The sequence below is a fragment of the Alexandromys fortis genome, unplaced genomic scaffold, assembly GCF_014885135.2.
Source record: "Alexandromys fortis isolate MF-2015 unplaced genomic scaffold, M_Fortis_MF-2015_v1.1 scaffold_99, whole genome shotgun sequence".
Lineage (NCBI taxonomy): Eukaryota > Metazoa > Chordata > Mammalia > Rodentia > Cricetidae > Alexandromys > Alexandromys fortis.
In genome coordinates, this window is record NW_026067982.1 from 6,332,884 (window position 1) to 6,354,361 (window position 21,478).

Consider the following 21,478-nt stretch of genomic DNA (forward strand, 5'->3'; position numbering starts at 1 on the left):
CTCTGGCTGTCCTAGAACTCACTTTGTAGACCAGGATGACCTGGAACTCAGAGATCTGCCTGTCTTTGCCTTCCAAGTGTGTGCCACCACGCCCTGCTTCGAAGCTTTTCATATTTTTTTAAAAGAAGGTTTTAATTATTTGTTTGCGCTGTATGTGCACTGGAACCACAGCTTATGAGCCACCCAACATAGGGGTTAGGACTTACCCAGGTTCCCTAGAAGAGTGTTTATTCTTTGCTAACCCCAGCTTTTCACACTTTTAAATTTAAATCTTTCAACTAGGCACGGTAGCACATACCTCCAATCCCAGCATCCAGAGGATGAATGAAATTTCATAGATTCAAAGCCAATCTGGGCTACCTAGTGAGTTCTAGGCTAGCTTGGGCTACATGTTGAGTTCCAAGCTAACCTAGGCTACAGCATAGAAACTTTTCTCAAAACAAAACAAAAATCCAAATCTCCCAATGTATATTTCTTTTAAAATCTATTTGAAATTCATTGTAGTCTATACTTTGAGATAGATCATCAATGTTATTTTGTTCCAAATTGCCAAAATTGTCAGACATTAATTTTAACATTTATTGAAGATACTTTCTATGCTGGCGGGAAAGACCCTTAGTGAACGATGAATTCTAAACTGCACCTTTATTAGTATTCAGTCATCTGTGCTGGCCTGACCTTGGCGTACAGGTCCTCAGCGGTAGCCACGGAGAGCACCACCTATACACATTCACTATGTTCCCTCTTAAAAGAGCCCTGCCCACCTCTCATCTCTCTTTCTGTCTCTGTCCATCCGTCTCTCTTTTCTTCTCTTCTGCTACACCTCTCCCCAGAGGCCTCTCTCTGCCCTTCCCCTTTTCCTATTCACTTTCCCCCAATAAAAACCCATCCACCTGAGCTCTGTCACACGGCATCTTTCTCTAGTGTGTCACTTCTTCCTAAATTACAACACCTTGGGCCTGTCCTAGACTGTTCCATCAAATAGTCAATGTTCCAGTATCGTATTTTTTTTAGATATTTAATAGAACATCTATTTAGTTCTACATGGTTAATGTGTCCCTAGCTGGTTGGAAACTTTTTAGACAGGGCTGGTTTTGAACTCGCAGAGCACGCCACAACTTTCTGAGTGCTGGGATAAAAGGTGTGGACCACTATGCCAAGCCTCCAACTCAGTTGAGGATGATTTTTGAACTCCTCCTCCTCCTTCCACATTCTGAGTACAGAGAGGGATTACAGGTGCCCCCCCATATTCCCAGGCTCACACCTTTAACCCCAAGAGTAGGGAGGCAGAGGCAGGCAGATCTCTGTGAATATGAGGCCAGCCTTGCTATTACACATAGAGAAACTCTGTCTTGACAAACCAAAACCAGGGGCTGGAGAAATGCTTCAGAGGTTAAGAGCACTGGCTACTTTTCCAGAGGTTCTGAGATCAATTCCCAGCAATGACATGGTGGCTCACAACCATCTATAATAAGACCTGGTGCCTTCTTCTGGCACGCAGGCATACATGCAGGAGGAACACTGTATACATAATAAATAAAATCTTCACCTTTAATCCCAGCACTCGGGAGGCAGAGGCAGGGGATCTCTGTGAGTTTGAGACCAGCATGGTCTACAAGAGCTAGTTCCAGGACAGGCTCCAAAACCACAGAGAAACCCTGTCTCGAAACACCCCCCAAAATAATAATAATAATAATTAAACAGAAACCATAGACTAGTACCTGGAGGGTGTTCCAATGAATACTGAAATCACCTGCATTTACTTTTATATCCACTACCAAAGGGGGGGGGGGAGAGAAGGCAACAAAGGACTTCTTTAACATGATAGAAAGGATAACGGGAACAGTTAGTTGCTTTAACAATTTGAGACATCAAGTCATTAGCATTCTGTTGTTTAGGCAGTGAAGCTACCCTAGACCAGGTATCTTGAAGGCAGCCACTCCCCTGGTAACGTCATATTACAAAAGAAGGAGCAGACGTACGCAGGCACCTCCTGACCATCTGTCAGGATGGGATGGATCTACTTGTGTGAGCCATCCTGACGTCAAAAGAACCAAGTAACAACAGCCTGAGTCAGGATGCGTAGCTATACTTGTTGTCAACAATTCTGATCACCCTCCCAACTCTCTGACCATCAGACAAGGTGGAAATAGAATCACATTCTTTTAGGCCTCCACAAACCCTTTTTAATTTATATGTATGAGGCTAGACATGGTGGCAGAATTTTTAGTCCCAGATCTTGAAGAGGCAGACGCAGTCAAATTTGAGGCCAGTCTGGTCTACCTAGTGAGGTCCAGGCCAGTCAGGGCTACACAGTGGAGACTGTGTCTCACACACAAAAAATTATGTATGTGCTGCTGTGTGGATGTATGTCCCATGTCTGAGTACTCACAGAGGCCAGAAGAGGGAATCCCTGGAGTTGTCCAGAGTGAGTATTGGGAACTGATCTCAGGATCCTCTGGGAAAGCCGCAAGTGCTCATAAATAACCACTGAACAATCTGTCCAGTTTTTTTTTTGGGGGGGGGCGCTGGGTTTCTTTGTAGCTTTGGAGGCTGTCCTTAAAGGCGTGTGCCACCACTGCCAGCTAGAGGTAGACTATTCATGGATTAGATTGTATATCACATTTGCAGATAAGAAATTCATCTATGCTCAAATAATAACAACAAAGCTATTGCTGCTTCAAGAAATGCAAGCCCTGCAGGCAAAGGAAGGCGGATCTCCGTGAGTTCGAGGCCAGCCTGGTAAACAGAGTGAGTTTCAGGACAGCCAAAGAAACACTGAGAAACCTTGTCTCAAAAAACCAGAAAGAAAGGAAAAAAGGAAGAAAGGCAGGTCCCACATGCATTTTGCAGCCTGCAGCAGGGGCCAGGATGCACATCAGCCCTTAGACATCAGGAGCAGGGGGCGAGGCAGAAGTGAAGTACATGCAGCAGCAGCACCTGACCCCTCATGTTTCTGCTGCAGGACCACACAGGACCTTCTCTGTTAGGCCAAAGGCATTAAATAGGGTCACCATCAATAAGTACAGAATTGGGACAGGAAGAGGAAGCCACATAGACAATCTGGGATACAGAGACTCTTCCTCAAACAAAGAAGAAAGCACACACTAAGACCAAGGAAGAAGAGACAAGCAGATCTTTCCGTGTTCAAAGACCATCCTGGTCTACACAGTAAATTCAAGGCCAGGCAGGGATATATAGGAAGACCTTGTCTAAAACAAACAACACTGGAAAGAATATGAACTCACTAAGTTGACCAGACTGGCCTCATTGAGCTCTGACTGTCCTGCTGGGATTAAAGATATGTGCAATTGTGCCTGGCCCAGAAACTGAACTTTTTGTGTGAGAAATCTTTGTGTTGAACAATTTACATAAAGAGGAATGGCTATGTTTTAAAATTTACTCCCCTACACTAGTGGTTAGATACAGGTACTTACCATTTTCTGAGTATCAAATTAGAAAAGATTAATGGAAAGATATTGTTAGTGAATTGGGTTTAGGCATGTGGAGTCCTCATACACAACTCTACCTTTCATTATTAGAATTATAAATATACTCAGCTGCCTGGCGGTGGTGGTGCACGCCTTTAATCCTAGCACTCGGGAGGCAGAAACAGGTGGATCTCTGTGAGTTTGAGGCCAGCCTGGTCTACAAGAGCTAGTTCCAGGACAGGCACCAAAGCGACAGAGAAACCTTGTCTCGAAAAAAGCAAAAACAAAAATACTCAGCCTTCTGATACATAATTGTCTATCTGTAAATCCTACATTGGGTGTGGTGGCAAAAACCTTAATCCCATCATTTAAGAAGTGGAGGATCAGACATTTAAGGCCATGGTTGACCACAAGGGATGTTAGGGGCCAGCCTGGGATATGTGTAATCATGCTTCAAAAACAAAATCTATCCTAAGGAAAGGATTTTTCCCCCTAAAATAATATGTTGTAAACCGCACCCCCCATACAACTAGAAAAAAAATCTAGAGAAACATTTTAGGAATGTGGCTATGTTGTCATAAGGGAAACTTAAATTTATTTCGAGACTTGGTTTTTCTGTGTAGCCCTGGCTGTCCTGGAACTCACTTTGTAGATCACAGATCCCCCTGCCTCTGCCTCCCGAGTGCTGGGTTAAAGGCCTGTGCCACCACTGCCTGGCTCATTCTCTTCCCTCAGGTGAATATCTGGAAGTCCTGAATTGAGATGATTCTTCCATCTTAGCATCTCAGGTAGCTGGGAATATAGGCATACCACTGTGCAAAGTGAAAAATATGGGTAAAACATAAAATGGCTGGGCCATGATGGCGCATGCCTTTAATCCCAGCTTGTGGGAGGCGGAGGCAGGTGGATCTCTGTGAGTTCGAAGCCAGCCTGGTCTTACAGAGTGAGTTCCAGGACAGGCTCCAAAGCTACAAAGAGAAACCCTGTCTCAAAAAACAAACAAACAAACAAAAAAAAAAAAACAAAAAGAACCCATAAAATGATGTGTGTCTCAAGATGTAGTTCAGTAGAGCAGGTTTGCACAAAGCTGTGGGTTCTGTCTCTAGCATGCATCACTCACTCCCATCTAACCATCCAATCACAAACCAGTAAGACTAGAGTGCTCAAATGTTGTGAATTAACTAGAGTTTTCTGGCTGCCTATTTCAGGGTTTCATGACGTAGCAGAGAATGTACATGCTGGGCAAGCACTCAACTGCTAATATTTCTCCAGCCTTCTTTTTGAGACAGGTCCTCACTAATTTCTCAGGCTGTCTTGAACTCACTCTGTTGCTCAGGCAGGTCTTGGAAGTTGCCATCCTCTTGGGCTTGTGTATCTTGTTTTTCACCAGCCTTCTGGCTGGAAGACTTGGGAGTCTCACCTTTCAATGATCTCAGCTAGCGTTTTCCATCTTCTCTGGATCCTCTGCAGATGAGGTCAGGCAACTTTATTCTCCCTGCCTGTTTCATCTGAGCTTCCCTTACACCTGAAGCTTCACGTTACACAGCTCCTGTTGCCCACCTGTAGACTTCATACTCTCGCGCAGGTTTAAAGGGTCCGAGTTATGCCCGCGTCCTGCACATTTTAACTTTGAGTCCTCCACTTTTTATTTATTTATTTTTATTGTTTGTTTGTTTGCTTTTTGAGACAGGGTTTCTCTTTGTAGTTTTGCCTGTCCTGGAACTCGCTCTATAGACCAGGCTGACCTCTGCCTCTCTATTGCTGGGTGGGATTAAAGGCACGCACCACCACCGCGGGGCTCTCCATTTTTATCAACCTGTCCAAACCGGATTCGGTCTCCTCGATATTGCATTTTGGTGGAATACGTATTTTGCCAGCAACTTCTTGTGATGACACTCAGGGGCCACTGTGGCACCGCCCAACACTATCTCATTGTTAATTTCTACCAGGGCTGCCCGGGGGTACGTCAGATAAATAAAATCCGGAGACAGGGGCATCATCCGTTTTCTGCAGTGCTGCTTGAATTCAGTAACTTTACTCATTATCGCTGTACGTGCACATGGGGTGACCCGGGAGCTTTCTCGATCTCGGTGTCTTCACTTGGGAAAAAAAGCACGGTGGTGGGATGCAGCGCTCCGGGGCTGAGTCCCAGGCTCAGCCTTCACTCGCGAGGCGTAGCATCCAGAGCACTTCTCGTGCGTGGGCCCGCGGCCCTGGGAAGGGCGAGGGGTTCGCAGAGTGCGAGTTCGTTGGGCAAAGTGGGGGTGCAGGACTCTGGCTCGGGCACTTGCAGCCTGGGGGTTGAGCCCCTCAAAGCGGCAGGTAAGGGAAGCGGTCCTAGGAGCCCCGCGGTGACGGCGGCTTTGGGCGCAGGGGCGGGGCGGCACCGAGAAGAGGCTCGGCGCCAGCCGGCTCTTCAGCTCCCACCGGTTTGGGGGAGAAAGAGTAGGGCTTCCTGTCCCCCGTGCTGTCTTTCAAAACTGACAGGAGCGCGGTTGAGATGCTGCCGATAAAGGATAGGACACCCGCCTCTGCACAACCCGTCAACTCCGGGTTACTATCCAGTCCCTCCGGGGAGCGGATGGCCGCCATTCCCCTCCCCCACTCCGGCGGGTGCGTCTAGAGAACGGTTTGGAGGGAGACGCATGCGCACGAGTACAACGATTAAACCGCTGAGACGCCAAGCACAAGAGTTGCAAACAGGCGCAAGCGCAGAAAAAAGACCACGGCCAGTTTATGAAGCGGGTTGAGCCCGAACGCATGCGTGCGATAAGCTGACGGCGGGAGCGGGCTCGGATTTTGATAGTACGCGTGCGTTCAAACTCGGTGTGACGCAAGAGGGCGGGGCAGGCAGCAGGGTGCGCGTGCGCAGAACTCGTTCGAAGAGCTTTATTTAGGCTGCGCAGGCGCCCGCTAATCATTTCTCCTCAGCCACGCCGAGCCTTTGTGTGGAGGTGAGTGTTCGTCGGTCTTCGCTTGCTTCCAGAGGCCTTCGTAGCCGCCTGTTTTTGTGACAATCGCTCATCCCCGAACCTAGGTTGTAACTTGGGGGAGGCCGTGGCAAGCGCAGGCTGCCACCGGGAGGCGCGGGTCTCCCGCCGGCGTGGCAGCGCCGCCTAGGCCTGCAGGCCGCGCCGCTTCTATTGTGTGAGGTGTCTGAGGAGGCGGAGCGGAAGCGGCGGCCGCCATTTCCTTGCCTCCACCATGGCTCTGAGCCGGGGTCTCCTTAGTTGGGGGCCTCAACACTGGGAGCACAGAGTGGCTTCGGGCGTCGGGTCGCTCGCCGAGGTTGGGTTGCATGCTTGAGGCTGCAGGATTGAGGCATCTGCACGGGCGGGGCTCCCATCGCGGCGCCCCGATCCTGCAGGGCGCCCTGAAGTGGGAGGGCCATTTAAATGACTCTTTCTACGCTGTGCCCCTAACACACCCATCACCCCGCCGCCCCGCAGTCTGTTTCGACGTCAGGACCCGCGAAGAGACGATGATGCTGGGCGCAGAAGGTGGAGAGGGCTTCGTGGTAAAGGTCCGGGGCTTGCCCTGGTCCTGCTCCGCGGACGAGGTGCAGCGCTTTTTTTCTGGTGAGTTGAGGCGGGAGTTGTCAGTGGGGCCCGCGGCGGGCCCGGGGCGGGGCGCACCTCACGGGCTCCCCCTAGCGAGTCGCGGGCACACCGCCGTTCCCCCGGCTGCTCGCGCCCGGCGGCCCGCGGTTACGCAATGGCAATTGCGAAACCCGACCCCCCCAACCCCCCTCCCGCTCCGCCGTGTCTCCTCTTGGGGATGCTGGCGCCCCGGTGGAAAATTTCTAGTTCATTTTTTTTTTTTTCTGTTTCTAAGTGCCAGTCCACGCATTCTGAAAGTTGTCTTTTTCGAAAGATTTAAGTAGGGGGGAGATGTAATTTCTCCTACCTCAGAAAGCGGCGTTCTGCTTCAGAAAGTTAATTTTTCAGAATTGAAGATTTCGTAATCGAATCGTGTTCTAGACTTAGTTACTTCATAATCTGGCTCCCTTTACAATTGAGGACGCTGAAACCATGGAAGTTAGCACTGTAGAGTTCTTTTTACCATATACACATAGGCTTCCCGAATAACTTCTACAGAAGACTGGTTAAATTGTATTTGTTAAAAGTCGAACCCTTTTGTAAAAAGGTGCTTGTAGTGTTGACCTTACTATCTGAATTTAGTTGTGGTAACAAAACGGCCTGTAAAACAAGAACCAAGTATATTGGAAGCATTTGCAGGGGGCAGCTCCTGACCGGGTTTGACTTAAAGTGTGCAGCTTGGAGCCTTTAGTTGTTAACATTGATCCCCTTCAGGTGAGTATTGGGCTGCAGTTTGGATTTGATGAGAAATTGTCATGTGGCTGTAAATGTCATGTAGAGTAAATACTGTGAAGTCATCAGGTCCAGATGAGACTATTCTGACACATTGTACAAAAAGATGGTCAGTGGAAACAGAGGCAAGGCTTATAGCTTCCTTAGAATTTGCTTTGAATAGGAGATATTTCGATAAATTAGGATGTATCATGAGGTAGTCTGGTGCGAACGCTTGGTCAGTTTAGTCTTGTGTGTGTGTGTTGACCCAAACATGCATTTCATCTATATCACTCATAGGTGTTTTATGTTTTAAATTCTGTATTAACGGTTGCTTTCTTTTCAGACTGCAAAATTCAGAATGGGGCCCAAGGTATTCGTTTCATCTACACCAGAGAAGGCAGACCGAGTGGCGAGGCTTTTGTTGAACTTGAATCAGAAGATGAAGTCAAATTGGCCTTGAAAAAAGACAGAGAGACTATGGGACACAGATATGTTGAAGGTTTGATTTACATTGCCCTAGTAACAGTAAATGCTAATTAAACACATAAGAGGTCTTACCCCTTCTTGAATTTTAGGTATTTGACCGCATGGAAAAATAGTCATCTAAGGGAGTTTGTGACAGCTCTTCCTAGTTACCTAAAAACCCAGGAAATCTGAACTTTGTTCTCTATTTTAATTGACTAATTCTAAGCACCTTTTTCAGTATTCAAGTCAAACAACGTTGAAATGGATTGGGTGTTGAAGCATACTGGTCCAAATAGTCCTGACACGGCCAATGATGGCTTTGTACGGCTTAGAGGACTCCCTTTTGGATGTAGCAAGGAAGAAATTGTTCAGTTTTTCTCAGGTATGTAGTCCTGTTTGTTGCTGAGCAGTGAGTTATGGCAGCTTCTGGCGACATGACTTAGTATTAGTAGACTTAAAAGTTGACTACTAGTCTAGGTACTTAAGTAAAGTAGGCTGTTGAATATGTTGTTGAATTCACATTTTCTTCCTGGAGACCTTCAAATAACTTAAGCCCATCTTAAAGGTGGAAATTAGAAGTACTTCCAAAGTGTTAACTTTGCCTATATTTAGTATTGTAGTTCAGAGTAGACCTCTGAGGATTCTACTCAACCATCTTAACTACTTCCTCATATTGCTGTTTAGCAAAGTACTTCATGTTAAGGTAAGCTCTTTTAACATTAGATTAGTGTGAGTTGAGATTGTTATACTTTATGGTATTTGTAAGATAACTTATTTTGGGTCATGGGACCAGAAATATATTAGTTTAATTCTCTGTATGTAAATTTTTATAAAAGAAATGTGACTTAGCTAGCCTATTAGTCACAGTCAAATGTAGCAAGTGTAGGTTGAATGCTTGTAGTTTCTGAAAATATAGAAAGCATTTTAAAGTTGTTCTGGGCCTAAAGTATTTGAATGTTTTTATGTCGACAAGCAGATAGGATTGCATGTTTAGCAGAATGTTAAATCTTTATTTTTAAATACTATTAAATACTCTTGATGTCATAAACAGAAATTCTTTCATAGTTTTTATTTAGCATATGTGTTAGAACTGACTTAGATATGTATCAATTCATAATATTGTTTGAAATCAAGTCTGTTTTGTTTTATCTAAATTGGTGAGAATTGAATGCTATCTGTCAACGTTAAATATGAACATAATTTCATATCTTCTAGGAAAGTGCTTTAAGGCCTTTTTGTAAGCTTGGGAATGTATCCACGGGAAGGATTTTTCATAGACGGAATTTCCAGAAGTGAATCATACTACTGTTAGAGCATATAAGAGTGCATGATTGCTGTGTAGATAGTTACTGTTGAAAGTTTAGTTTGTATGTTTGTCAATTATGATTTTCTTAAGTAATGTTTTCAATTTTTACATAAACTGTTTAAATGTAATTTTAAGCTTGAAGTTCCAATAACTTAAAGAATTGAAGTATAATAATGAGGTTAAAGGTGTCTTATTTTACTTGAACTGTCATTTTAATGCTTAAAATTTTATGAAATTGTGTATAATTCTATTAAGTTGCATAGATTAAAATGTTTTTAATTGTTGAATTCTTAATGCACCCTTCTGGAGTATCAAGTTTTTTTTTTAATGTATATATTGTGCCTTGGGTGTGTTAAGAATTGAGTTAAACTGTTAATAGTGGAACTTCTTATTGCAATGCATATTTTAAGAGTACTTGTTGAAAGCATACCATTCACCTAAAGTTAAAATTCTGGTTTATTTAAAGCTATAAGAAGAATCATTTCTGGGCTTGTGATGTTAATATTGCCCCCCTACTGGGGTTATTTGTCCTTGGGTTGAAGGGTTGGAAATCGTGCCAAATGGGATAACATTGCCGGTGGACTTCCAGGGGAGGAGTACGGGGGAGGCCTTCGTGCAGTTTGCTTCACAGGAAATAGCTGAAAAGGCTCTAAAGAAACACAAGGAAAGAATAGGGCACAGGTGGGGATGGATGGTTGGTTGGATATGTCACTTTTCTTATGGTAAACAATTAAATCCATATTCTCTCTGCTTAGAAGGAGGAAATAATCCATTTCCTATTCCCAGTTAATTGGTTACCTGATACAACTTTTAAATTCTTTCTAGTTGATGTATTTTATTCAAACCAAATTTTAGGTTTTAAAATTATCTCTAGTTTATTTGGGCTGTCTTTACAATTTTGTAGGATTCTTAGTTTATTAACCCCAGTCAATAGAGTCGAGAGACTATGGCTTTAAAAAATTAATGCAAACCTGTCTTTAGCTGTAATAACACCCACATAGGAAATTAATATTACCATAAGAAAATGTGATACTTTCTGATCTTGTTTTTAAAGTTGAAATGCAACAAACTTTCTTGCTGTATAAATATTCTGCATATGTATTAATAAGCATAGCTTTCAAGAAATTGTCACAAAAGGTTTTATTCTCTTTGCTTGTGACTATTTTTCATTGAAGCATGCGCTTTTTACCTATGCTGATTCCTACTAAAAGCATAGGCTGGATATTGGCGAAAAGAAGTGTGTAGTGTGGGCTAGACTGTTGGTGGAGGCTGGCTTTTTAGCCCACTTGCTATACATGCTGCCAAAGAATTTAAGAGTTGGAATATTGAGAGTTGAGTGGAATTCTTCCCTCCTAAACCATTTATTTGTAATACTCCTCTCTGCCTCTAAGGTTGGGCTCTGCCTCAGAGGAGTTTTTTTCTTTTTTTTTTTTCTATAAAGTTTAAATAGTCTTTTGAGTAAATTTCTGGTCATTGCCTATGCAAATGTAAGAAAGCTGGCTTTAAATATTAGTCAGTTTCATGGCTATGACTAAATTGTTTTTCTTGTATAACTAAGCAACTGTTGTATGACATGAACTAATGTTTTCTCTCCCCTCCCCATTCCCCTTCCTTTTGGACAATGCTTTAGGTATATTGAAATATTTAAGAGCAGTCGAGCTGAAGTTAGAACTCATTATGATCCACCACGAAAACTTATGGCCATGCAGCGGCCAGGTCCCTATGACAGACCTGGGGCTGGCAGAGGGTATAACAGCATTGGCAGAGGAGCTGGTTTTGAAAGGATGAGGCGTGGTGCTTATGGTGGAGGTATGTATGTGCTGTTATATGCAAGGTTGAACTAGTTTCTTTTGTCTAGGTGATTTTTGGTGACTAATTGTATTTCTTCTTATCTTTCAGGCTATGGAGGCTATGATGATTATAATGGCTATAATGATGGCTATGGATTTGGTTCGGATAGATTTGGAAGAGGTAGGGTAAGAATTGAATTTCTCAGTTCAAGGGTACTTACACACTTGTCCATCTAGACCTCAATTATTGTTTTTCAGGAATGTCTGACCACAGATATGGGGATGGTGGCTCTACTTTCCAAAGTACAACAGGACACTGTGTTCACATGCGGGGATTACCATACAGAGCTACTGAGAATGACATTTATAATGTAAGTATTGAGATAAAGTCACTTCAAGTAATTCAGTACAGCAGTAAAAATGTGGGGTGATTTTTTTTTAAAGTTAACTTTAAAAAAAAAAAAACTTGTATTTTAGTTTTTTTCACCGCTCAACCCTGTGAGAGTACATATTGAGATTGGACCTGATGGCAGAGTAACTGGTGAAGCAGATGTCGAGTTTGCAACCCATGAAGATGCAGTTGCAGCTATGTCAAAAGATAAAGCAAATATGCGTAAGTGTAATTAAAGCACTTTGTAACTTCAGGCAGTTAAGTGACAGACATTTATTTAGAGTAGAGGAGTAGAATAGTAAGGGTATATATAGCTTGGGTTTATTAAAAGCTTAGTTTTTTTATATTTTATTATGTACAGTGTTCTGCCTGCATGACAGAGAGGGCACCAGATATCATAGATGGTTGTGAGCCAGTGGTTGCTGGGAATTGAACTTAGGTCCTTTGGGAGGAAGAACAGTCAGTGCTCTTAACCTCTGAGCCATCTCTCCAGCCCCCGCCTAGGTTTTTTTTTTTTTTTTTTTTAAATTCACTATTTTATGTGCATTGATATGAAGGTATCATATTCCCTGGAACTGGAGTTACAGACAATTGTGAGCTGCCACGTGGGTGCTGGAAATTGAACCCAGGTCCACTGGAGGAACTGAGAGCCATCTCCAGCCCCTTAGTTTTTTTTTATACTGCTATTTTGGGATAGGTGATTGGACATAACCTTAAGTTTGTCCTTAATTGGTAGCTTAGGTGGTGAGTGTTTTAAAAGCTAGTTTTCTTTTTATTAAAACATTTGTGATTCACAAGTTACTTTTAAATTGCTTATCTTGTTTTCTTTTACCAACAAACATTTTCAAACTTTTCTTCTCATTTCAGAACACAGATATGTTGAACTCTTCTTGAATTCTACAGCAGGAGCAAGCGGTGGTGCTTACGGTAGCCAAATGCTAGGAGGCATGGGTTTGTGTAAATATCACTTTAGTGTCTTTTTTTAAGCTAACCTTGTATGCCTTTTCTCTCATTTCAGAACACAGATATGTAGAACTCTTCTTGAATTCTACAGCAGGAGCAAGCGGTGGTGCTTATGGTAGCCAAATGATGGGAGGCATGGGCTTGTGTAAATATCGTTAGTTTTTTTAAAAACCAAAACATTTGTATTTGTATAAGTAGATTTATAAGATAAGTTAACATAATTAATATCAGAGTTTGTTAGCATAATAATTTAAGTTAGCAGACAAATTTAGACAAAGATTCTTAATTTAAGCAAGTTTTGTAATTATTAAATTGCTAAAATCTTGTAATAACAAAGCTGCTTAGGGTAGGTTACTCAAAGTAGATACTTTTGGGGGAGGGGACTATTGAATGTATCTGTTTATACAGATACACAGTATCTGTTTATAAAGTGTACGTCTAAAATACTTAGCAAAAATACAGGATTAACAATGTTAATTGGGAAAATAATTAGTTGGGCATAATTAACTAGGCATAATTAACTGATAACCTGTATAAGGACATATCTAAATATATATATCAAGCTAAGGGGGAAACCTCACTAAAGTTTTATAAGATTGTTAAAAAAAATGCCTCTACTTAATGAATCATGTGTATTCCTCAACCTTTTGGTTTATAAACGTTTACCCTAGGTCAAATGAAGAATATAAAGATTAATCTGGTCACAGAGAGTCAGACTTGTTATAGATAGTAGGCAGGAGGAGACAGTAATATAAGATCAAGACTGGAAAATTGTAGAAATAGAATTACAAGCCCGGTACCACCAGGTACCACACTGGATAAGAAGCAAAGCTCTAATGTTCTCTTAACTTAACAGCAAACCAGTCCAGTTACGGTGGCCCAGCCAGCCAGCAGCTGAGTGGTGGTTATGGAGGTGGCTATGGTGGCCAGAGCAGCATGAGTGGATATGGTAAGTTTTTTTTTTAATATACCTAGAGTAAGTTTTAGGTTGGTTTCTTTAGTTGGGAATATACAGGCTCCTTTTTAAGAGTGTGGGGTATTGTGGGGTATTAAATGTACGGTTTTTATTATAATTCTTAATAGTATAATGTGCAGAAACAGTCATTGGGAGAAGAGAGGGGATGTATTCTAGTCATTGCAATTTTGGAACACTGTCAAGCCAGAAAATATCTGTGTTCATTTACTAAAACATTAGTTTGCTTTTCTGTTATGGCATTAAGTTTTTGATGGAGGGTAATTTTTAAATATTAAGACTGGTGGTTGGGTTCAGGACAGTATTTTACTAGTCAGTTAACCTAGGGATGGTTTTATTTATTTTTTTATTCAATTGGTCTAAAGAATGGTGATTTTGGTATGATAGTCTTACCCTACAAAATCCTTTTGCAGACCAAGTTTTACAGGAAAACTCCAGTGATTTTCAATCAAACATTGCATAGGTAAATATTTTCTCAAAAAATATAATTTAAATTCCCAATAGCAAATACTGATAATGTTGTGATAACACTTTCTATAGCAGTCAGTGACTCTGACTTAACTCCATGGAGGCTGCCATTTTGGGCACAGGGAGTTGCCGTTAGTCCAACTTTTGTCCTCTCACTTCTTGCCCACCATGAATAGGCAAAGCAAAAGACTTCCCCTGTACTTACTCCCTATTCATACACACCATTCGACAGACACATAGTACATGTTTATGGTAAATTTTTTAAATGCTTTGTTTTTTAGTTTTAAAAACTTGAAGTAATTTTGCAATTTTTGAAAAACACTAGTTTTCCTTTAAACTTAAAATTTCCACGTTGATCCTGAAGAATCCACTTAAAATGGTAGCACAAGAGTCTGGCAAGTTGGTACTGCAGAGAAAAGGGTTTAATTGAGGTTTGTTTGGAGTCTGGATTCCCTTTTCCCAACATGCTTCTCGCCAATTGAACAGCAGCCATTTGCACTTTTACCTTTTTAAACTTTTTGTAACGTTATTTTATTTGAATAATTATTAGACATCATTCCTAACTTGTAAAATGGATCTCTTTGCAGGTAGCCAAGGAGCAGTGAACAGCAGCTACTACAGTAGCGGAAGCCGTGCATCTTTGGGCGTGAATGGACTGGGAGGGATGTCTAGCATGTCCAGTATGAGTGGTGGATGGGGAATGTAATAGATTTTAATCACTGACTTTTGGTCTTTTTTTTTTTTTTTTTTAAAGGAAAACAAACCCTTCAGTTTAACAGTTGCAATCCATCCTTGTGATNAGGTAGCCAAGGAGCAGTGAACAGCAGCTACTACAGTAGCGGAAGCCGTGCATTTTTGGGCGTGAATGGAAAGGGAGAAATGTCTAGCATGTCTATTATGAGTGGTGGATGGGGAATGTAATAGATTTCAATCACTGACTCTTGGTCTTTTTTTTTTATATATATATATAAAGGAAAACAAACCCTTCAGTTTAACAGTTGCAATCCATCCTTTTGATTTATGCCTACTTTTTAAGTGAACATTGGCATCACTCAAAGGACTAAGGTCCAATATTAAACATAGTCACCTAGGATGATACAGTGAAGTTGAGTGAACTGTAACTGTTAAACAATTCCCAGCTTTTCTCTAGTTACTGTAGGATGTATGTAAGTAGTAAGCGTATTTAGGTTAAAGCAGTTGAATTATGTTAAATGTTGCTCTTATACATACATTACATTGAACACTGTTGATGCATGTTGAAAAGACATGCTTTTTTTTTGTAAAACTCAATATAGGAGCTGCGTCTACAATTAAAAGTGAAATATTTGGCATGTTTGTTCCAATTTCATTTGATAACCTGTAAGGCACGTGAGTCGTTTCTTTTCTTTTTCTTTTTTTTTTTTTAGTTAATGGAGAAACTTTGAGACGCAATACCATTACTTTAGGATTTTTTTGGTCTTGGTGTTTGTATGAAATTCTGAGGCCTTGATTTAAGTCTTTCATTGTGTTGTGATTTTCTTTTAGGTGTATTGCGCTAAGTGAACCTTGTCAAATAAATCTTCCTTTTAAAAGCTATACTTGTCTGCTTCAGTGTCACGTGATCTATCTTGGTGCTTTATTCCTGCATGGGGTGTCCCTGTCTATTATGTAAAGTCTGGGTAGCCGAGGCTGCTTTAGATGTCTTCAGACAAGCTGTTGGGCCCTTGTGGAAGGGTTGTTTTGGCCTGACTGCACTGGATCTTGTCTGAACAGCCTATACTCACTGTATAAGAGGTTGCTCACAGTGTCAGCACTCAATGGCAGAAACAAGTACTAGAGCAAAGGTCGCTCACAAGGCCACTTTCATGTCCTCTAGGATGTCCATACATGTTTTGTTACAGGTTGGAGTTTTTCTCAATGTCTCCATATGCACCTCAGGCTAGTTCTGAGTGCTACCATCTATTGTGTACTGCTGTATCCCTTTCCACCCAGGACCTATACTATTGACTGAAGGTTCTACCACTGAGCTGTATACCCTTAGCCCTCAGATACTTTTGGAATTCTGCCAAGGTTTGTGTCACATACCCTGTCCACTTGGAAGTAGAATTAATAACATGGGCAGTGGTGGAGCCCAACACCTTTAATCCCAGCTCTTGGGAGGTAAAGGCAAGTGGATCTGAGTTTGAGGCCAGCCAGGAGAGCCAGGGCTACATAGAAGAAACTGGTCTCTCCTGATTGTCCTAGAACTTGCTCTCTATAATAGAGTCAAGCTGGACTCAATTTAGATCCTCCTGTTCTGCCTCCCTAGTGCTGGGATTAAGGCATGTGCCACCACCACCCTGGGAGAAACCCTATCTTGAAAAGTAACCAAACCAAAACCCCAACAACTTGGAGATGGGGGTTGAATTTGGTGTCAAAACATGATAACTTGGTGGTAGAGTTGAAGTTGGGAGGACATGGAATGGAAACCTGAACATGTATATGCCAGCTGGAACCTGATGTGTGCTTTTTCTGAGCAGCAGCATAGAAATGGGAGGTGTTGTTACCCTGCTCTTTTGTGTGCAGATGAGAAATGTGATACTCAGAAGTAAAGTGACTTAGTGTCCCCCCAAAAGCTGGAACCTAAGTTGAGCACACTGAAAAGGTACAGACTTAACTAGAACAGTCTGGGGCAGTACAGTGGTATGTGAACTTGGTGGGAAAATAGGGTCCTGAGGTTAGCAAAAGGGGCTCAGGTGGAGGAGGAGCAGACTCCTTTGGCCCTTTTCACTGTGCCTGCAGTTTAGACCATAGCTTTGGAGCTGCTCAGGTCTGGTTTTAAATCTTGGCTGCACAGTCCTTGCTGTAGGATTGGGACAAAAGGGGATTGGAGTGAGGCAGATGAGAAACAACATAGGGAATCTTGCTTAAAGCACCAGAACCAGTACTGACTGAAGAGGGAGGAAGAGACAGGCTTGGATTGGGTTGGGGCAGAGTCTGGACAGTAAACAACCAGATCTGGAAATTGGTGAGAAGTGAAGGTATTGGGTCTAGAAGGATGGAAAAGTACAAGGGAAGGGCTGGAAGACAGGTGGACTGACTGGCTGCCTTGTCTGATGCTCCAATACTTATTTCAGAGTCTCAGGCCAGCAAAATGGCTCATAAAGATGTTTGCTGCCAAGACTAATCATCTGAGTTTATCCCTGGAAGACACATGGTGGAGAGAATTCATTCTAGTAAGCTGCCATCTGGCCTTGTACCTTGGCACTTGTCTGTCTCTGTCCCACTCCTGCATGGACAGAAATCTAAGGACATTGGCCTGCATGATGGGATAGGTACGTGAACTTGCACTTGGGTGGGACCCTAGGGAAGATGGTACAAATCTGCATAGCCACAGACATCTGTGCTAGCACTTCAAGTCCCATGTAGCTAGATGGTTTTAATGTATGGCTCAGCTTTGCCATGGTGTAGAAGTACCTGTATAGCAGGCTTTAAGTAAATTATTGAGATAAGCCAACATCTAAAAAATAGGCTTTGTTTTGCTGGACATGGTAGCACATGCTTATAATTCCAGTACATAAGAGGTGGAGGCAAGAGGATCAGTTGGTTGCATTTGAATTTGAGACCAGACCAGGCCTTTCTCAAAACAAAAGACCTTTTCTCAAAACAAAAAGCAGCTATGTTAGCTGAGTCTGTTTATTTGCTAGTGTCCCGAATACTTTGAAGGCAGGCTACGTGAGGTGAACAGTGGTCATTCTTGGCTCATTTCTACTTGACTGCAATGAGGATGTAACCCCACTGCAAGTCAGGCATCTGTGTAAATATGTACTTGGACTTTGGTGACAAGGCTTTACCCTGGCCTTGGTCCATCTGGGTGGAGCAGCCTAAGTACAAGCAACACACCAGCTGGAGAGCTCAAACGCAGCAGGCCCTCCTCCATATGCAAGCTGGAAGCCAGCACTTTGTACAAGAGTGAAAAATAAAGGATTTTATTGCAGGGCTAACGGTAGTTGTTGACAGGGGCATGATAGTAAATGCTGGATGAAGCAGACAAGGCACACTGAACAGACCCAGGAGGTTCAAAGCTCTGCAGAAATCAAGGTTTCTTGTGGGATATGGGCAGGAAGAGAAAGGATTCTGTACTAGTGCAACTGCTGCAAAATAGGTTAATCCTTTGAAAAGTGAAAGTGGCAGTAGCAAATCATGAAGTTACACCTGTACCAAAGCCAGGATATAACCGAGGACACAGACATGTCAGTCAAGAGGAGCTGGCTCTATACAAACCACGGAAAAATGGTCAGCTGCCACTTGGCGCTGTCTTCACAGGCTGACAGCCTTTGATTCTCTTGGGCCCTTGCAGGTCTCTGGAGACCCAGAGTTTGGCACTGTACCTGAGGCTTTCCTCCACGCTGAAGATGGAGGTCAACAGGCTAAGGTCCCTACTGGTGGCCTGATGGCCTCAGGAGGCCGTGGAGGAGCAGCGCTGCAGTAGCAGGGTGTGACAGCTGTCACACACACGCACTGGCTTAGGGTAGGAGGGCAGGGCCAGCTCGTTGCTGGAACACGTGTTGCAGAAAATGTGGCCACAGTTTCGGCAGTGGTGCTAGAAGACAGGAAAAAGGCAGTCAAGACAACTGGGGGATGCAACCCCTACACCTACCTTGCTTTGCAAAGCCTGGCTTCTATAATGGCCATGTCTTAGACCCAACATGCTTTTAGGTAGCCTCTCCTGATTGGTGGCAGATGGTTGTTTATAAATAGGCCAAGAATCTAGGACTTATTGGGGTTGAGTTTTTTTGGGTAGGGAGATAGAGCTTCACTATGTGTTCCCTTGGCTGCCATGAAACTTGCTTCTCTCTGCTTCCTGAATGCTGGGATTAAAGATATCACCACACCTGGCTGTGTTGGGTTCTTTGGGCATGTGATGGATGCCAAGCTTAGCCTGGAGAGCCTCTGTCCTGGCTCTACAGACAATTAGGCTAGACTGCCCAAAAATGTTCATGTGGGTATGGCCAGACTGTGCTGCCTTTGGCAGGTCTTGACATATGGAAGGGTCATTTCCAATTCTGAACTTATCCAAGTTTGGCACTTTGGTTTTCTCTTGCGCAGATGAAAACTACTGATGGGAACAGGAGAGGTGGTGAGCCCATAGCTGTGGATAGGCTGGTGGGGTAGACCCTTCCTGTGTGCTTTAAGCTCCCAGCATTATATACTTCCAAGGCCAGCCATCCTCTGTCCAATTGCTCTTTGATGAGGCGGGGTCTTGCTACCATGGACCAAAAAGAATCATCCAAGACTTTCTGTTCCCAGAGCCTGGCAACAGGCTATGCGGGTAGACACAGGCCCAGTTCATCCAGTGAGAGTCTGTTGGCCTGATGCCTTACAGGTTCCCGTGTGTGGTTTGCCCAAGTTAGCCCTGCTGCACACAGAGGCCTGCCAGCAGTATATCTGCAGCAGCTCGACACAGAGGCCATGCTGCCCCAAGCATGTCTGTCATTAAAAGGCAATGGGACAAGACCCTCCAGTTGACCAGCAGGCATAGTTGTAGTAAAGACAGGCTTTTCCTGGGATCCAGAGAGGAGACTCTGGGGTGGGAGTGGCCCTTGCATACCTTTCTCCGGGAAATGGAGAACTCCTTCTCACACTGCTTACAGTGTGTTGCTTCATCATCCTTCAACCATGTGTGGCCCTGAGGAAGAGAAACACCTGAGAGATTCACCTCATGTCAGTTCCTGTTTGGCTGCATCTGCTGTCTTGTGACTGTCCCTCCTTGGGAGGCCTTGCAGCTTCCCCAGATGGAGGAGGACTAATGGAGCCCTTTCTTTCTTTCTTTCTTTCTTTCTTTCTTTCTTTCTTTCTTTCTTTCTTTCTTTTTTTTTTTTTTCGAGACAGGGTTTCTCTGTGGCTTTGGAGCCTGTCCTGGCACTAGCTCTGTAGACCAGGCTGGCCTCGAACTCACAGAGATCCGCCTGCCTCTGCCTCCCGAGTGCTGGGATTAAAGGCGTGCGCCACCATCGCCCAGCATTAATGGAGCCCTTTCTCTCATGCTGACTGTAGGTGGCATTCACATATCAGTACAAAGTGCCTGCTCTCAGCATCCTGGCCTTGATCAAGGCTGATTCACTCAAGATACTCCCCTGCCCTTTTAAGAGGTCTCCTATAGCTGAGGTCACCACAGTCAAACTGGTGCCTGCAACCCCAGGCCTGGCCTGAGATGTGATCCCATGACTAGCTACACTGGCAGAAGGAAAGGTTCAAACAATGACATGGACTTCTGCAGAGAGACAATGTGTAGGGGAGGAATGCCTTTAGCTTCAGGGAAGCTCTTCTGCACACCCAGCCCCACATCCTCAATGGCTCTGGCAAGCAGCTTAGCTACATTATATAAGAGAAACTGGAGGCTCTAGAAGAGGATGCTTTGCAAGTTTTTACCAGGAAAAACTGATCTGAGATGTATTATCCCTTAGGAATTCTGTACGTGATCAGAGGGGTCAAGGGCCCCTTGACACAGCCTTTACTGTGCCAGAGACGCAGGCTGCTGGGGCTACCTAAGGCACCCTTACTCTAGAAAGTCCCTCTGGAGCTGTCTGCTGCCACCATCATACAAATACTGCATGGCTAGACAGGGACCTGCAGCTCGCAATTATAGTCAAGGACCTTCATTTAAAGAGCAGGAGCAGCCAGGGATCCATCCACCTGATGGACTGGAGGTGGCTGCGCAGCTTGGTCTCTCACCATGAAGGAGCCCCTGTCTGTCCTGCTCTCATGTGGTAACTGGGTGAGGCAGGCTGCTCTACCTGGCACCTGTGTGTTTGTGTGTGTGTGTGCTAGCTTCTCAAGCACACAGCAGGTCAGAGCCAGCCAATGGGCATAGTGCCTACCACGGACTTGGGCTTAGGGAAACTGACACTGGGAAAGTTAGCTTCCAGCTCATACCTGTCCACCTGCAGCAATGCCATCCTGGACATGCCTGTGGCACTATGCTGTCATCCCTGTGGGGCACGTGAGCAGTCTTTCTTTTCCTTCAGTCTCACTAAGATCCATGGCTGGCCTTGAGCTTGCTATGTAGACTAGGCTAGCCTTGAATTCAGAGATTTAAGGGCCTTTGCCTCTGGAGTGCTGGGTTTACAGGTGTGCCTACCACCATCAGCTCTAAGTGATTTTTGCTAATAAAAGTGACTTTAATACCTTCAGCGCCTTATTTACTTCCTTTATGTCTTCCATCTTTAGTTTGGACCTATAAAAAAAAAGACATTTTTTTAGTAGGAAAGGGACAAAATGGGGGTTCTCTGTGTAACAGCACTCTGTGCTGGCCTGGAAGCACCAAGATCCACCTGCCTCTGTCTTCCGAGTGCTGGGATTACAGGCGTGCACCTGGTAAAAATGCTTCCCATTTTTGTGTGACCTGAGGTTGTATTAC

At 43.7% G+C, this 21,478-nt stretch overlaps 2 protein-coding genes across 11 annotated transcripts in view; one reads left to right on the forward strand and one right to left on the reverse strand.

Moving 5' to 3' along the window:
- Positions 1–6,226: 6,226 nt before the first annotated feature.
- On the forward strand, positions 6,227–15,675 carry Hnrnph1 (heterogeneous nuclear ribonucleoprotein H1). 10 transcript variants are annotated; one of them, XM_050158464.1, is made up of 14 exons: positions 6,227–6,385; positions 6,881–7,009; positions 8,088–8,243; positions 8,448–8,591; positions 10,058–10,196; positions 11,146–11,324; positions 11,415–11,486; positions 11,543–11,676; positions 11,783–11,918; positions 12,564–12,623; positions 12,715–12,774; positions 13,516–13,608; positions 14,688–14,895; positions 15,115–15,675. In XM_050158464.1, exons 2-13 carry the CDS (start codon positions 6,913–6,915, stop codon positions 14,804–14,806), a joined length of 1,389 nt encoding a protein of 462 aa, XP_050014421.1. In that variant the 5' UTR covers positions 6,227–6,385; positions 6,881–6,912; the 3' UTR covers positions 14,807–14,895; positions 15,115–15,675. The 10 variants fall into 10 exon arrangements, with proteins under 10 accessions (XP_050014421.1, XP_050014422.1, XP_050014423.1 ...); XM_050158463.1 differs by having other exon boundaries at positions 6,228–6,385; positions 12,715–12,804; XM_050158468.1 differs by lacking the exons at positions 14,688–14,895; positions 15,115–15,675 and adding exons at positions 14,046–14,095; positions 14,903–14,977 and having other exon boundaries at positions 6,228–6,385; positions 12,715–12,804.
- Rufy1 (RUN and FYVE domain containing 1) overlaps positions 15,069–21,478 on the reverse strand; it is a 47,796-nt gene continuing 41,386 nt past the window's right edge. Inside the window, exons 16-18 of the mRNA XM_050158462.1 lie at positions 21,247–21,295; positions 19,670–19,747; positions 15,069–18,661 (exon numbers count right to left, since the gene is read on the reverse strand). Coding sequence (XP_050014419.1) covers positions 18,518–18,661; positions 19,670–19,747; positions 21,247–21,295 — 271 coding nt within the window. The 3' untranslated portion in view covers positions 15,069–18,517. The remainder of the gene's footprint in view (positions 18,662–19,669; positions 19,748–21,246; positions 21,296–21,478) is intronic.

Bases quoted from the DNA above. Each gene is read 5' to 3' on its own strand.
- Hnrnph1 (XM_050158463.1), top strand. From the start codon at position 6,913: ATGATGCTGGGCGCAGAAGGTGGAGAGGGCTTCGTGGTAAAGGTCCGG. The intron at 8,244-8,447 runs GTTTGATTTACA...CACCTTTTTCAG, and splicing joins GGGACACAGATATGTTGAAG to TATTCAAGTCAAACAACGTT. The intron at 11,487-11,542 runs GTAGGGTAAGAA...TTGTCCATCTAG, and splicing joins TTCGGATAGATTTGGAAGAG to ACCTCAATTATTGTTTTTCA.